Genomic DNA, 17,817 nt, shown 5'->3' with positions numbered 1-17,817 from the left:
CAACAGTTAGGAACATTTTTTTTTTAATTTTAAATTAAATAATTAGAAAAGGATAACTATTTTACAAAAATAAATAAAAAAATTTCATGATTTGTCATTAGAAGATAAAATTTTAAAATTTTTTAGCTTAGAGTTAAGAAGAGAGAAAACTAAATAATACAGTTGGAAGTGGAGAGATGCGTTTAAAAAAGAAAAGGTTATATAAATATTTAAGAGTATTCTGAGTGAGAGTCAACTCTTTGAATAAATATTACATGACTCATCAGAATAAATATAGTTTTCAATTAACATCAAGTCCAAGAAGAATTCTTGTTAATTAAGAAGTCTCGCAAAATAGAGATCGACTTTTTGGACATTTTGTGGACTTTAAATATGCCAATACAATTATTTGTTAGATAGACAGCGCTACATATAGAACCTTAAAAAAAACTTATTGCTTTGTTAGGTTGATATAATTTTCAATTGGGTGTCCAGAAAAGAGAGTAAAAACTGTCAATCCGACCCTTATACAATTTTTTTAAAAAAATTAAAAAATGAACACCGAGTGTAGAAGACAATGTATAAAAAAAAAGTGATGTTGGATTTCAAACCTTGTAGAAGAAATAGGGGTTTTTGTTTTTTAAAAATTCTAAAAATAAAACTGACGGTGTCTTAAGTAATGTGAGAAAACTGTGTTTTAAAAATCGAAACGACGCATATACATCATTACCAAAAAGTGTATATAAAAAATACAAATAAAATACACTTTTATAGGGTAAATAGATATATATATACATATATATATATATACACAAACACAAGAAAAGTAATTCCTTTAATGAAAAGTTATTATAATCTATAGTTTAATAACAACAAATTTATAAAAACAAACTTCACTGATTTTCAGTATGAAGCTTAATCCAACTAACTACTTTAATCAAACCCCTTAAATAAAATAAAATAAATCACGTACCTGCATTTGATTGAATAATTATAGGAATGTTCATGGCCTATTCAAGAAAGAATCGGAGAACTCTACTTGAGACCAGTAAAACCAACCATATATGCCAAACTCCACTCTCTGCACTCAACTGTTACTATTGCTGCAGATACGGAATGTTGCATATAACCCCTTCCCCAAAAAAACAATCAAAAACAACATCAATAGATACCTCCACAAACTAATAAACTCTGTTATCTGACAATAACGAACCCTAAAAAACTATTTTACTTCTAATTGGCCTCACGTACTAACTCTGTGTTTCCACAACTTGCAAAAAGAAAAACAAATCGTTCAATTTGTACAATACTTGTACTAGCATGACATTCATATCACAACTTCAGTCCCCAAGTAAATGCGTGATCCAATAGTTAAGATGAATACATCAGGCAACCCCCACCAATTGTGGTAATTTCAAATTTCAACCATCCGATCTTCACTTAATAATACTGGGGTATTCAATACTGTGAACAATTTCAAATATTTATGCTGTTTCCTCAGAAGTACTTCTGTTATGTACTAGATGCAGTTTACAACTATTGTGATATTTCTCAAACTAGAGATTAGCAATCTTGGTTTTGTTTATAAATACATTCTTACCTGTACCATAATGGCATTGCCCAAAATTTTGGTTGGTGGTAGGGTGAAAGGAACACTGAAAGCAAATGCACACACATCTCAACTAGCTCCAAAAGTTTTTCCGAAAATTGAACAATTTCAACTTTTTCTCCTCTTCCTTCTCAGGCTAGGCATGGCACTTAAAAATCTTACAGGTGTCATCCCAGAAACATCTTCTTTAGTGAATTCCTGAGGTGACGTATCTTCTTTAAGATGTTCGTTATTAGTAGAGGCGTTTGAATGGTCTAGATTCTTCTCACTATCGGATGCATCTCTCTTCCTCCCATTTTGAAGACCATCCAGAGCTTTTGTTGGGCTCCAAACCAATTGAACCGAACCAATATTGTGATCAACTTCTTCAACGAAACCAGGTTGATGAGAAGGATTGGGATTCTCAATGATAGATGCCCCAGCTGCACTGGAGGAAGCACATATGTCTGGGTCCTCATCTACCTCATCTTCATCCAAGCAAAATCCACCGCCCATTTTAAGGTATTCTTTAGACAATTCTACACCGAAAGAGAGGTCACCGTCTTGACCTGAACCTAGTTGACCTGTTTCAGTTTCAGGTTCAGCTTCGTCCATGCAAACTTCACTTCCCATTTCAAGGTATTCCCCACACAAACGCTCCTTAAGTGAAGAATCTCCAACTTTATGTTGGTTCTTTCCACTGGAACTAGCAGCAGCATCTCCAACTAAGTCTTGATCCCTAAAAGGCTCATCTTGCACTACCTCTTCATCAGAACAATTTTCATCGTTTTGGTCTGATTTACCCAGATCATCAATTTCTAAATCATCCGGAATGTATTTCACAACCTTGTGAACCCGTGTTGACTGGAAAAATTATAGAAGAGAGAAGTTGGTGAACCAAATAAATGAGGAAAATAAAATTCAAGAATCAGGGGAGAGCACTAAGAGTAGATCAATATATGTTGTTTTCTCCAAATAAGAAGTTTATACAGGTATATTTGCATGTGTGACATGTATAATGACAGACTCCAAGTTGAACATACAGAAACCACAAAAGCACACAATTTGCATAGTGTGAATGCCCCACCATTTTAAAGTCCCAACAAGGATAGATCCTACACAACTGCAGGATAAGATGACATTAATCACACAATCAGTTATACTTCTGACAACAATTCTTAAATAAGATAATTATCACAACAGGAGAAACTCAGCAGGTTAAATTGGTTGTTCATGTTTGTGAACCCACCAACAACGCTTAAATCAGATTTCCAAATAGAACTAAAACAAGCGACACAAGGAGAGCTCAAGCCAGTTTGAACATCTTTCATATTCCAACCAAGATATTTACTTTTATATTTTGGTAAGATCCGGCAACCCAAACTTAGAAACAAGGAGTTCATATAAGAGGCCGCCTACCCAGTTCAAATGTGAAAAACGATGGAATACTTTCCTCTCTTTGAAAAAGATACTACCCTAACACTGGTAGTTCGGTTAAAAAACCGGGGACTTTTGTCAGTCATGGTAGAGGGGGATTGTTTGGCCATTATGAAACTAACTCATATGTGGAATCAGTTGCGGTGATTATGGACGATGTGAGAAAGTTTCTACACGATCATGGAGGTTTTTCAGTCACATGGATCCTGAGGTGTGCAAACACGGTAGCTGACTTGCTGGGTAAGATGGTTTTGGATAGGAAAGAGGGTTTCTATTTTGATTGTATCTTTCCTTCATGGCTGCTTGAAGCAGCAGTCGAATATGGTTGGTTAATTGTTTGTTTTAGTCATTTGCCAGGTTTAAAAAAATAATGTTTGGTAATTCGGTTGGATTAAGTAAGCAAAGCACCAATCCGAACCTAATCACCTTTGTTCTTGTGAGCATTGTTCTTCAGTTCTATTCCCAACTTCCTAACAGAAATAGCAAAATAAAACCAACAATAACTTGAAAGTACCAATTATGAGTATCTTGCAGCTTATATTACACTATTTTTTTTCCTTTTTTAAGTAAGAGAAAAAATATAAATACTGATTACTCTACAAATTTCATAGCAGTAACATCCCCTCAGAGATTAAATTATGAAGGGAGTGATGGAGAACAGCAAAACTTACCCTTCGTATTTCATGTGAGCCCTCTAACTTTTCAACTTGCAGTTCCTGCTCACAGTCACTATTGTTACCATCATTAGAGCTGGTCTCAGTGTATTCAGAAGCAGGGTTTTTCTTCCCCCTCCCTCTTCCAACAGCCTGACCTCTGCCTTTTCCCCTGCCTCTTCCCGTTGCAGTTGACCCTTTGCTGGTTTTTTGCCTGCCTTTGGTCCGCATCGGTGGTTCTGGAATCCCTGCTTCAGATAATACAGAATCCCCACAGGTCCTTTTTCTTGACTGCTTTGCAGTTAATTTTTCAGTGGTGTTGCTCTCATCTCTAGCAACACCATTCTCTGTTGCACTAAGTTGTTCCCCTGATTTGTCATCACCAGATTCACTGGGGCTTACTCTTCTTTTCTTTCTATTCTTGGAGACTTCTTGCACCAAGTCATCCATTAACTCCAAGGATTTGTTCCCTGTTATTCCTTTAACAGCTTTTTTAACCCTCTTACTACGAATTTTTGCAAATCTCTCGTTGAAAGTGTAAAATGCTTCCAACCGCAGTTGAGTCTTTCAATCAATCAAGCCAAGAAAACAAGAAGAAAATATAGAAGATGTCAGCATCAGCTTCCTTTCATGCTAACACATAGAAAGTAAAGAAAAAGCCAAATCTCAAGTCCACATAGGGGCAAAGTGGATGTGTAAATTCAAATCATAAAACAAATAATGCCAATTTTTATAGGACCTATATCATATATCGAATTAAGAAATTTTGGAAAACCCACCCATGCTTAAACACTTAATTTAAAGTCACAAATAAAATAAATGAAAATTTAGGCATTCGTGCTAAGTGCTCTTCTCTCATTCTTCCTTTTATATTTGCTTCACTAACAGTAAGGATGCAAAACTGAAACACATGTGACCTGACAACTTTGACAGTGACAACAATTAATCAAAGTGGGTATCGATTATGGCATTTATAAAGGTAGTGAAGACCAACAAGATTAAAATTGCTAAGGTAATAGTCATATGTATCAAGTTGTTCCTTATTCTTTACTACCTAAAGGTGGCAGAGGGTTGAAGGAGAGACCAACCTCATGTTTGTTGTACTCCTTCAAAACAGGAAGTAGCAGCTCATCAGCCTTCTGGCTACCCCAACCAAACTTTTCCCAGCACAATCTGTATGAAAAGAAGTCAATTAGACCATCAAGCATTTTGCATTTCTTCCATAAAGCATGCAAGAAACACCATTTTGTCAGTGCTGCATTCAGCTAAGTTTGGGCAATTTCTATGTTTTGCTTTCTTAAGATCAGGATAAATCAACCGCTACCGAATACATGGAAAAATTATAGTATGGTAGAACGTAGAAGCGGTTTCTACAGCTATTTACCTAGTGCTATTATCAAAACATCAAATTTTAAGCAAGGAAAAATCGTCAGTGCACACAATTTGCGAATGCCAGGAATGTTAAGTACAGTTTATGCTGAAACAAATTGAGGAAGTTCCCAGCATGTTAACAAGATTATGACAGGATATAAAATATAGTTTTAGCATGAGAAAATTGTCTAGGAATAGAAAAGGTGCAATTAGGAGCCAAAACAATATGCCATGAGAAATGCATTACCATGTTCCCCAAATTGAAATTACAAGTTAATTGTGTAAAACTCACTTGCGAAGAACAAAAAGATCTGGCTTTCCCCATGAGAAAGGCTCTGTTGAGTTGTCTACTCGTGGAGAAGCATATGCTGAAATGACTGCTTCACTTGGAAAAGAAGAAGGAATATGCCAGTTTTTGCTCACATTTCTCTGGGTAAATAAATATTTAAAAATTAAAAACAATGAAAAAGAAGTGACATATGATTCTTTCATGGACATTTAAAATTGAAAAGGAAAAGATAATGGTTGAACCACTTTATTACATGTTTATCCATGAAGATCTGCTTTGTGTTTTGATCCGAATCTATGGAATGCGAAGCATTATGGTTAGCTGTGGAATCTCCTTCTGCATTGCTATTTGGGTAACTCGTGTCAATGTTGCTAACTTTGGACCCTCTCTTCCTCGAACTTGATCCTGCTTGCATGTTGAATTTTCCAAGGATGGTTGGATCTGGAGATTCAATCCACTCCCGGAATTTTTGGAGGCCATCTTCCTCAGGAAATGCATTTAGAACTTCAATAGCATTGACAATGCCGATACCACTAAACCACAAACAACCCATAGAAGGTCGTGTTAAATCCTTGCATTCAGTATACTTAACAAATATATTTAGCACCATTACAGCTGCTGCTTATGAAAAGGCTTACACCTCCACTATTAACAACGGTAAGGAATTAATAGTACAATGAATCTCAAATGAGGAGACCTGCAGAATGAACTGGCATTAGGGAGACTAGGTAGAGAGCCTTTGTGTGTAGGTGGGTGGGTGGGGGATGTTCAGAATTTATATAGGGAAGAAAAACGAATTGGATTTCAACAGAACATGACAAATATAATTATTCATAATCGAAGTAGCCATACCTCCAACTATTACCTACCTTACACCTTCAGTATAATCACTCCCAAGAAGAAGTGCCATATGGATTAATTTTTCTCGGGTTAACCCAAGCTCATTCTCAATGTCCTGACAAAGAATTAGATGGAAATTAAATAAGCTGCATCACCTTCTACATCCCCCGAAAGAAAGAAATGGAAAAAATCATCTCTTGAAAAGATCAAAGCATATGCCAGAAAAGTAATTCCAAAGAACTGGAAAACAACATGTAAAGAAAAAGATCCTATCCACTTGCAGCAATTTAATGCCTCTGTTATGGAATTAAAGAAGAGAGCAAAAATTACTATGCCACATACAAACCTTCATAAAGTATGTTTCAACATATTTGCGGTCATCAAATATATTCTTGTAAACACTCCGTGCCCCAAATAAGAATGCATCAGAATCATCAGTAACCACGCCATCAACAAGGTTTGCAAGTTCCATATATGCACATTGAGCTTCAGCTTCCATCGGTGAAATAATATACGGTAAGCCAAACATTTGAAGCAGCTCCTAGTACCAATAACATATATCCAGTTCCTCTAAATTAGACTTTTTCTTCTTTTCTGGTAAACTAAATATATCCACAAAAGACAACTATATTATAAACAGATGTAGTACTAAAATTTCTTAAAGAAAAGAAATATAAAAGAAAACAGAAAGATTACCACACAAGTGCTGGAACATGTAGTACACTCGGTTAAACAAAACTAACCACCTTAAAAAATTCTGATACATTCCTATGTGTTTAAGGGTAAATGTGACAACCACAACGCTCATTGATATGTCCAACATGACCAAGGCTTAGGTGCTGTTTGATAAAACTAAAAATTAAGTACTGAAATTTTTTAAGTACCATTAATGAAAAAAATATCTTTTGATAGCTTTTAAAATTTTCAGCATTCCGCATTTAGTGATAAGTCATGTCCCCGTCACTTAAAATTTTACCACATTTTAAGTGGCGCTTACTGTGTCCAGTAATATTCAAATTGCGTTATCAAACTAAAAAAATTGGATAAGCGCTTAATCCGTTCAAAATTAAGCATAGAATTGAGTTATCAAAAAGCACCTTAGTGTCAAGTTCATATCTAGTTACGATAGTTTTGGATGAAATAACGAAGGTTCTCAATAAAAGTAAGATTAACCCTAAGACTTGGTGTCAAGTCCATATTTACCTTCAATAGTTTTAGATGAAATAACGAAAAAAATCCAAGAAAATATTCCATGCTGCATGTTACTTGCTAATGACATAGTTTTATTGCACACTTTGAAGGAAGTCTTAGCAATAAACATGGAAAAACGCCTTCGCAGCAAAAGGCCTAAAAATTAATAAGACTAAAACAGAATACATGACGTGTGTAATAAATTAGTCAAGGCACAATATAACTATCAAAATTCAAGACCAAAAGGTCATCGATATTAAGGGTCCATAATACAAGGAGGAGAGATAGATGATAATGTAATAAATAGGATTAGAGCAGGGAGGACAAAGTGGAGACAACCTATGTGACAAATGAATACCATAAAAGGAAACTTTCATAATATCGTTATTAAGCCAACCATATTATATGAAGCGGAATGTTGAGCGTTAAAAAAGAGATGAGAACAATGCATTGATGTAGCTAAAATGAAAATGTTAAGATGGATGATACGAGTGACTAGAAAATATAGGAAATAATAAAACATGTGAAGGGGAAACTAGGAGTTATGCCTGTTACTGATAAAATAGGAAAAAGTAAACTTAGGTGGTATGGTTAACCAGTGAATGCAGTAAGAAAAGGTAGATTTATTTGCATAGAACGTAGAAGACAAAGAGGCCGACCAAAACTCATGTGGATGAAGTCATTAAAGTTGATTTAAAGAAATTAAATATAATAGGAGATATGCTTTATAATAGAAAAGAATGAAAAAAGAGAACTCATATGGCCAACTCAATCCATATGATATAAAGGCAATGATGACGATGATGATATTCTGAGGGAAGCTACCTATAGTCTGACCTTGATACTTTTTGCTTAAAAAATTGAAATGCAAGAAAACTTTTCAAGGTTAAATACTTATATATTGACAATTTTTTGAAATTATTTATCATGATGCTAGGACTTGATTTTTTCGGAATCTATTTTCCATATCAATATCTTCAGCAAAATACTGATATTATCTGAAAACTCAATCAATTTTTCAACCTCAACTTTGATCTCAATATATACATTAATATCTCCAAAAACTTTGAACCTCAATATGATTGTGAAAATCCAAATTATAAACCCTAACCATGGGCAAGGTTTGGTCATGCATACCTTCTATAGAAGGCCTCAAAATGGCCTCAGGTCTCAAGCTTTAAGAAGATTTTTCACTCCAGAATGATTTAAATTTTGTATAATTTCAACGTCTTTACCACATAAATTAGTATACCAAGTCTTTAATGTTGTGTACCAGTTATCTGCTCACAAAACTGTAGCTTATTGCTATTTTCTTGCAGGCTGCCATAGCAATGAACTAGTTTGGTGCTATGCTATGGGTATGTATTTGGTACTTGTGTCTCCAAGTGTCGGTCCTCCTCCAATCTCAAATCTTAGGATATGGAGATGTGTCCAAAAGTTACACGTGTACATAAGACACATACAACACATTTAAAAAACATTAAATGTCTTATTATAATGAATATTTAATGTTGTTCAAAAAGAATAAACTCAATTATTACTCAAATTAAATAGAATGTAGTAAAAAAAGGGTTTCTATTCTTCTTCAATCATGCTATGTGAAAGATTGGGTGTCCAATTTGGATTCTTGTGTCAGACACGTCTTGCACCTGTACCTGTGTTGTGTCTTGTCAACATGGTACATGAAGGAAAACAGGAGATTCCATGTAATAGATATAATGTTGTTTTCATTTTCTTTGGGGGTGCTTTAGTTTATTTTACCTTATTTCAAATGGATCTTTTAGTCTATGAAAATGGTCGTTAATGCTTCTTTATGTTAGTGAATACTATTGAGAAGTTCTAATTTTTAAAGTTTTATTCCTAAGGTGTGATTGCATAGATCCTTCTCTTCTTTCCTCTTCTCATTGCAAAGTGTCTTTCAACAATGCAACACGAAATTCAAAAGCTTACCTGGCATTCTGCAAACATTTCACTGCTAACAGAGTCCATATTACGTTCAAGTTTCCTCTGTTCCTCCGCTAGATCTACACGTTCTTTACCTAAAATCAGCATTTCTTCCTCCAAACTAGCCTCTGTAACATCAACCTGCTCCTTGTTGTCCTTAAATGCAGATATGTCAATGCTGTCATCATTTTTCTTGTAAAAAGCACCATGACTTTGGTTCTCCGCCAATTTTTGCACAGCATCAATGTCAGCTCTTGATTCCTTAACAGAAGATTTTCCTCGTTCTGTCATCTCATTTGACTGGTCATGCCGTGCAGCTTCCAAATCATTTTGTTTAACATCAGCAAGAACTATATCAGGCACGTCAACCAATACAGAATCAGAAATAGAAGTATCCAAGAGTTGCTCAGCAACCAAGTGGACCCCTTTCTCTTTAATAGGAGTAACTGATTTCATAGGTCCCATTTCTCTAAGCAAATTTCCACTTGCACATGCATCTTGCCTTAAACGTTCAGGGTGGGAATCCAAGTACCTTTCCAATGGTTTATCTATCACTACATCCACATTATCAGGATTAACAGCAATTGATAGTGCCAACTGCCTCCCTGAAAAATTATTGGTCTTCAATGTATTAATTTCACCAACAATACCCGGCCCTTCAACTCCAGCCACAATTTCACAAGATGATTCATTTGGTTGCACAGCATTCTGCAAAGCAATAGTTGCCTCACCCCTATCATTTTCTTTATAAAGGGGCATATTACTTGTGCCCTCATTAGTCATTTCTCTAGCTCCTTGAAATTTATCGTCTTCGGATGAGACATCAATAGATTTTTGACCATTTAAATCGTCAAGACTTCTCCTAATTGCTTCCTGGAAATCAGCTTCTTCTTCCAAAACACCTTTTGAGACAGTTTCTGTATTTTCAGCTGGACCAGGGGTAGCGCGTTTAGGAACATCAGAAAGTCCTTCTTCCCATTCAACTTCACTCTCATCATTAATGCCTTCTTCTGCAAGAGCTAGGTTATTTTCCACTTTAAGATCAAGAGTGAAATTATTATCTCTCTCTCCAGCGACTCCTTCCTCCCAGTCACAATCTGAAGCAGAGTCATTAGATAGTTTCTTTGAGGAAGTATCTCCAGCAAGAGAAATATGATCTCCAGCCACTAAACGAGCAAATAAATCGTCATCACCATCTGAAGATTTGTGCTCACTAGCATCTTCAAATGATATCTCTATAGAAGTTCTCGTTTTAGACATGGACCCTTCGTTTCTGTCATTTAAGCAAACATTTCCATCGTTGCCGTGATTTGAAGTTTCTACAAACTGTATTTTACTGGGAAATCTTCTTGGGGCACCAGAATTATTTTTATTGCGGATAAGCTCATCATTTACAATCTTATTAGCACTCATTTTCTCCTGCTCGACCTCTTTTATTAAATCCAAATTCCTCTGCAAATCTCGGGTCATGCGAATTCCCATAGCTCTCACTCTACTGACTCGAAGGCGACCACTCTCATCCAAATAAGTCTCCACACCATCATCAAATTCCCTTCTAGGTTCATCCACAACGGGCCCAGTTGCAGCATTGGACTTGTTAGTAGATGCAACTCTGTCCCGAGAATCTGAAGAATGATTGCCTGTTGGAGTCTGATGTTGCTTATCACTACTACTCTCTACTCCAGCAGATGTAAGCACCCTAATAATTTTAAGCATTACAAGAACAAAAATGAGAGATGGTGAAAATTCTATGAGAAAAGCATGAACATTATGCATGTGTTTAACACAAGCATTTTAAAGAAGACAGAAGATATCTTTACTCACTGTTTATCCCCAGTAAAAGATGATGAAAAAATAAATTCTCTGTTGGATTCAGAAGCTATCCGCGAAGTCTGTACACCACCTACTCCCCTACCAGCAGCAGATTTCTGCACTTCATCTATCTCCCGACGGAATGCAACAGTTTTAAGATAGGACTGTATTTGCAGTTCTGAAAATTTTGCAGGGGCCTAGTTGTGCACAAAACAAACCGATTACTAAGTCTGTAAGTAGATGCACCTCTATCTTCCACTCCAAAAGATAAGATTGGGCAACAATGCAGTAAAAGCCACACAGAGAAAAGATGCAGTCTATTACTAATCAGCAACATATAAGTCCTACAATTACCACAAGCTCCTCAAAAATGTCTTTGCACAAATTCAAAATATATACACTACACTGGATACGTTATTAGATACTCAAAACTGTATTAATACTGGAGCAGGTGATACAACAGGCAACTATTGAGGAAAATAAATTTCATACAAGTAAAAGATAGCAACAAATAAAGATGAATGAAACTGGAAGTGTCTGTATTTATCCGCACTGCGAACCTTCTCAAACTTGCATTGTGTAGATGATGGGCAACCAAGCCTGCCACAAGGGCACTACCTAGACAAACAAGCCATCTCAGTCATGATATGTCATACTGGGAGTGCTTCAACAAGGCAGTGGTTTTGCAGATGGATAAAAACCTAGCTTAAGGGTCAGAGCCACAGGGAACACCCCATATAAGTGCTTACATTCACGTAGCCAGGCCACTCCTAATCATACCATCAACATACCTTGTTGGCTCCTATGCCTGGCTGGATGGACTAATAATCGGAGAGAATAGGAAAGAGAGAATCGGCAGAATTAGACATGTGGCATCACCTTATAACATATCCTACATGTGATCATGACAAATGGACCTTTTTTCTGGACCTATTACAGAGAAGGTAAACTCCATACCCTAACCTCTCTCATCTTCTCCACCAACCCCGTGTCTTTTTGACCATTCCAGCGTTGAGTCTACAAACCATATCTCTAAATAAATAAATAAAAGTACGATCCACTTCCTTTGCTAACTCTTGAAAGGCTATTTATTACCACAGTTACGCTCATACATTCATGCCAAACATCTATTTGCATGGCATAATTGACACCCCGGGTGGGGGGGGTTGAGGAAAAACTCAAATTTAATAGCGGCGATGAGTTTCCTATCCACGAGATAGATCATGGGAAATCTTTTCTTTTACCACATCCCATTTAAATTGAGTAAAAATTGAATATATTCTTATAATATAACTTTATACATTACACTATAATAAATAAGACATATAATGCATAGTACAAGTGTCTACATACCTGTATCAACTTTTGGACACATATCCCCATATCCTAAGATTTGGGATTCAAGAAGGTCCAACACTAGGGCACAAACCCACACCCGATTCACTTACCCGAGTTCGGGTTACATCGCCATACATAACATCTAAGCATATAATTTTCTGAAATTACAATATTTTTCTTTTTTCTTTTTCTTTTCCTTGACACAAATCAAATACTTAATAGCATTCAGAACATCTTCCAGCATGCAATTGGAAGTTTTTAATTCTCTGAAGTCCTTGTGTTTCATTCCATCCATACTTCTAACAACATAAAGCATATAATTTTCTGAAATTACAATTTTTTTGTTCTTTTTTTATCCTTTGTTCTCAGAAATCAAATACTTAATAGCATCCATAGGACCATAACATTTAAAAAAAAAAAAAAACGTTAAAGTCAACAACTTCTTTGTTTCCTGTTCTTTTCCTCCCCATCATTTTATGGGAGGACATTTAATCCTTTTCTGCTCTTAACATCACTCTTAATAAGGTTCCTTTTTATAGCCTTCCTGCTAATTCACTGTTTCCTTCTCATCATTCTTTGTTACTGGATCTGGAACAAGAATTTTCCTTTTTACTCTGTGTGCACATGAAAAGAACTCTTATAGTGCTGATCCATGATGACAAACCTTGATACTGTAATATCAGTTACTACAGTATTATTCAGACTTTTTATCATACAAATTAGTTGAACATAGCAAACATCTACTGGTTAGTGTAGCATGCCATGTCAGGAATGTAATCTAGCACATAATTCACTTTAACATAAACCATTATGCATGCACCAATGACATACTTGTGACATTTTTTTTTTTGAAGTAGCTTGTGACAAATAATTAAGGAAAAGAACCAAAGGAATCCTGAGAAAAATATCACTGAACAACGAATTCTACTTCAGTCACTATTTAAATTAAGATGTTCAATTCCAACCTGCTTGACTTTCTGATACTTCTGTCTGTTCTCCGCCATCAACCTCTCTCTCATCTACAGAAGAGATTCATAGCACATATGAGAAAAACAATAAAGTGCGTGTTTGAAGAGAGCCCTGACATGGATTTGAGCTTGTTAAAACCCAAAATGAATGTAAGCATGTTTACCTGACCAAGAAGATCGAGTTGCATGGATGGAGGTAAAGCGGCTAACACAGCAGGATCAACTTTTCCATGCATTGTTGGCTGCAAAAGCAATTAAGAAAATTCAACTGGAATGAACTAGTAAGGAAATTGAAACAATTCAGACAGGTTCCATTCTTTAATGCATATTACTGAGTTCTTCAAATTATGTTGGGATTATGAGACAAAATGTTCGTATATTTAATTGGAGGATAAAATAAAATGGAAACATGAATATTCAGGGCATATCGCACATGTTCAAATACCACACAGGCACCAATATAGGCCTAAACATTTTTTTCTTTTGAAATTATTGCATCAAATACGTCTATTTCCTACAGTAATGCCAAGTCAATGTGCTTATTTCGCTTTATTTGAAAGTGCTGGCCTTTTCTAGTGCTTGACCCAAAAATCTTCAGTGCACATATCCAAACACATTCTTTGTACCACCAAAAAAATTTCAGTGATATTCCTTTTTCTGCAAATATTATTAAGAAGTTACATGCTAGTGATAGAATCAGAGCTAAAGTGGGAGAGAAAAAGAACAATAGATAATGAAGAGGATATTATCTGACAATTACACAAATAGTTCCATAAAAGCCCTTCCTTATGATCAGCTAAGCAATAAAAAGTAACAAGTATCAAAAACCATGGAATTATAATTTGAATTAGGAATGAAATTTATAAACAAAATAAGATAATATATTGGAATTATAAATGAGATTTATACAGAATAATATACATAAAATAAGATAATGGGGCAAAAAGTCAGGAGAGAAGGACAATCTCGAAAACCACAAAACCGTTGAATTCTACTAACCAGGCAAGTAATTCTCATAAAATTCCAACCAATCCTGCTGATGAGATGGCTCCTCCACTTTCAACTATCATACACCACAAGATATGCAATGTTTCTATTTTTCAGGACAGATACTTCACAAGCACTCAAGACCAAGGGCTAGGGTGGCACACCCCTTCCCACAGATAGAGAGAGACAAAAAAAGAGATAGAGAGAGGTTTTCCTCAAAACGAAGGACCTTAGTTAAGACACCGTGATGCCACAATGAAGCATTATTCACATACATATTCTTTTCTCTTGAGTAAGTCAGTCATCTATGTATCATGATCACTAAAAAATTGTGTGGTGAGCAGTCCTATGATTTGAATTTCAAAATATATTGGTGTTATCGTATTTTACCAGCTTTCCGTGTTCAAATATTATGATAATTGAACAATCCGTTAAGAGAAATGGATCGAAGAACCCCAATACCATGACATGCAAGATTGAAGAGCTTGCAAAAGAGAAGATGAGATAACGACAAACTCATATCACATAAATGATACTTACAAGTATCATCTCTTCATCTTCACCATCATCCTCTTCTTCAGCAGGTATCCCTGCCCAAGAGGTTGATGCACTGGCAGGAAAGCTCCCGTCTTCCTCCGCTGCTAGGGACGCTGCCAACCTTAATCAACTCATATAAAACATCAGCATCTTCCACGTCTTGCTTGTATATAAAGAATACAAAGTGGTGTGAAGCTTACATTTCATCTAGAGCTTCCTGGTTGTAACTTCCCAATGCAGAATCGTTTCCTTCCAAATTATTTCCCCCCATGTCTGACTGATCCATAATTACCTTTTTATCCTTGGCATTTCCTTCCAAATTATTCCCCCCTATGTCTGACTGATCCATAATGACTTTTTTACCCTTGGCATCATTTTCCCGTCTCTGTTTCTCAAGATCATCGGCCAGTTCTTTCAACCTCATTGCCTTGAGCTATTTTACCAAAAACCAAACATAAAATAAATATTAAGAACCATAATTACCAACTAAAAACTAAAAAAAATAGCTGAATTTCACATAAAATGGAAGTAACTAGATAGTGAAGTAACAATTGATTACTGATAATATTAATCAAAAGAAAATAAATTTGATTTCTCATGGGTTGCATTTTTTTAGTTGGTTTGTGTCCAAGTATGTGAAAGGCTAGCTAAACTAGGCCAAACAGCTGTGGTGGATTCTGCTTTAAAATATATATATGTTTTCTAGTGTCGTTGTAAACTAAAGTACATCACTGGCATCAATAATTAAGGACCTCTAACCCAATGGTATGATCTCTCCTCCCCAAAGGGGGAGATTTAGAGTTCGTCCCACTAGAGACATGTTGTGGATAATGGGTGTGTGTATTTGCTATAACTTCTCCCCAAAAAGAATAAAAAATATTGAAAAATAAAATAAAAAATCCTCATTAACGAAAGTGATAACAAACTTACACACTCCCCACCATGGATTAGCTTATATTACAATGTTTTCGACTTGAATTCAGCAAATAAATGTAGATTGCGAGAACCAATTTTACTACCAAAACCCAGAGAAATTAATAATTATTCTACTGAATTGATCCAATAACATAACAATATATCACAAAGATATAAATTTGAAGAAACTTACGTGGTTGAGGAGCAATTTCTCGGCAGTTTTACGAATCTTGGTCTGTGCATTCTCTCGCTGCCGGCGACGCGCGACGACGGTTCGGCGCTTGAGAGCTGGCGTGCCACCGTCAAAGACAAATACGGGCTTGGTGCGGAGAAAGAGTAGCTTGCAGATTCGGCGAAAGAAGCCCAAGATGTGAGCGTTCCTCACCATCTCTCCTTTTTCGTCTCGCATCGCCTTCATAAACTGAATCATCCATATGCTCGCATCTGCAAAACAATATTGTATAATTACAAGATGAGCTGAAAATATTTAGTGAACTAGGGTTAGAGTTAGAGTTAGGGTTAGGGTTCGAAGAAAGAGAGTACCAATTGCGAGTTTCTTGCCGGCTAGGGTTTCGACGGAGACGCGACGGCCGACGGGGGCGAGGAGTTCCCAGAGGCCGTGAACACCCATGTCTTCTTGTTGACCACTGGGCACGCTCCTTCTTCTTCGGTTTTTCTTGCCGCCAAGATCTTCGAGAGCAGTATTTATATGAAGTCGCGTGGTGGAAATGGGACCAAACGACGTCGTGCGCGATTTTGACCCTTTTTTCTTTTCTTTTTCTTTTCTTTTTTTTTTTTAATAAATTGATCATTTTTTCTTTTTTCTTTAAATACCTCAATGACATAATCCATTATCATTGAGTCTCTTAAATACCTCCATAATCATTTTTTATTTGTGATTTTTCATCTTAATATACCTTTGAGATATTTTATAAACACAATTCCAAAATTTTTTATTTTTATATGTATATTTTTTATCAATAATTATAATGTTGAAACACCTTATAATTTATCATTGAACATATATAATTCTCTGTGTTATATGTATGATCTCAATTTTACTGGATCATTTTGTTAGAAAAGTCGGAATTCAATGGATGATGTTGAAAATAATTTTTATAATGCAATGTCTTGATGAGAAAATTTATCCAAAACAAATATAGTTTGGTTGAAAATTCGATAAAAGTTATTATTTAAAAAAGAGTTTAAAAATTTTCTTTTCTTTTTGAAAAAAATAAAAATAAAAATAAAAAAAAGTTTATTTTCAAAGGAACTGTTGAGAAAATGTAAATAAGTAAAGCGGGAAATAAAGAAAAAAATGGTAAAAGTGCCAAAAAAAACCCTTCTACTATCACAAAGTGAAAAATAACTCATGGAGTATCTCGAGTTGCAAATCTTCCCTTTATTTTTACAAAACGTTGCAAAAGGACTCCTTCGATCACCAGACTACATTTTTTTGGTGTTTGTTGATTCACGGCGCCGGTGTATTTTCAAGTAATGCCCTAATTACCTTTTTGAATGACTATTATGCCAAAAAAAAAAAAAAAAAATCAGAACTATCAAGAAAGTGAAAAATAACCTTTTGAACTACTACCCGCACGATTTTGCTTTTGGGCTCTACCCCAAAATGAGTTATACCAATTACAGATAATACCACCAAATATAAGCACTTTACATTTCCCTTACCCAGGTGATGTGGGCCTGGGTCAGCACGATTTTGCTCTTGGGTTTTACCCCAAAATACCTTATACCAATTGAAGATAACACCACCACATATAAGCACTTCACATTTTCCTTACCCAGGCGATGTGGGATTATGGGCCAGTTTGGATTGGCTTTTCAAACGCTACTTTTGGCTTTTTGGACTTGGAAGCTGTTTTGGGTAGTGTTTGGTTAGTTTTTAAAAAGAGCTTTTGGAGCTTAAAAAAGCGTTTAAGAGAATCTGGTACCCCCAGCTTCTCCAAAACG

The 17,817-nt window shown here is 35.6% G+C and overlaps 1 protein-coding gene across 1 annotated transcript; it reads right to left on the bottom strand.

The window, feature by feature from the left end:
* Nucleotides 1-930: 930 nt before the first annotated feature.
* Nucleotides 931-16,550, bottom strand: LOC132315793 (DNA repair protein UVH3). The gene is made up of 15 exons (XM_059814199.1): nt 16,393-16,550; nt 16,043-16,293; nt 15,135-15,367; nt 14,938-15,055; nt 13,575-13,652; nt 13,408-13,461; nt 11,117-11,301; nt 9,299-10,991; nt 6,504-6,698; nt 6,187-6,272; nt 5,571-5,850; nt 5,321-5,457; nt 4,746-4,830; nt 3,676-4,221; nt 931-2,431 (listed from the first exon to the last, which is right to left on the bottom strand). The coding sequence occupies exons 1-15, from the start codon at nt 16,478-16,480 to the stop codon at nt 1,697-1,699; spliced, it is 4,764 nt and encodes a 1,587-aa protein (XP_059670182.1). The 5' UTR covers nt 16,481-16,550; the 3' UTR covers nt 931-1,696.
* Nucleotides 16,551-17,817: the final 1,267 nt, after the last annotated feature.

Source organism: Cornus florida, unplaced genomic scaffold (genome assembly GCF_030987335.1).
Source record: "Cornus florida cultivar Cherokee Brave unplaced genomic scaffold, ASM3098733v1 CherokeeBrave_3.0.0_Hap2_Chr07, whole genome shotgun sequence".
In the NCBI taxonomy this organism is placed as follows: domain Eukaryota; kingdom Viridiplantae; phylum Streptophyta; class Magnoliopsida; order Cornales; family Cornaceae; genus Cornus; species Cornus florida.
Note: the sequence above shows the minus strand (reverse complement) of the source record. Positions and strands in the feature narration are given on the sequence as shown.

Coding starts and splice junctions, on each gene's coding strand:
- LOC132315793 (XM_059814199.1), bottom strand. CDS start 16,480: ATGGGTGTTCACGGCCTCTGGGAACTCCTCGCCCCCGTCGGCCGTCGC. Junction 6,273..6,503: donor TTGAAACATACTTTATGAAG/GTTTGTATGTGG, acceptor ATTCTTTGTCAG/GACATTGAGAATGAGCTTGG. Junction 5,458..5,570: donor AGATCTTCATGGATAAACAT/GTAATAAAGTGG, acceptor TTATTTACCCAG/AGAAATGTGAGCAAAAACTG.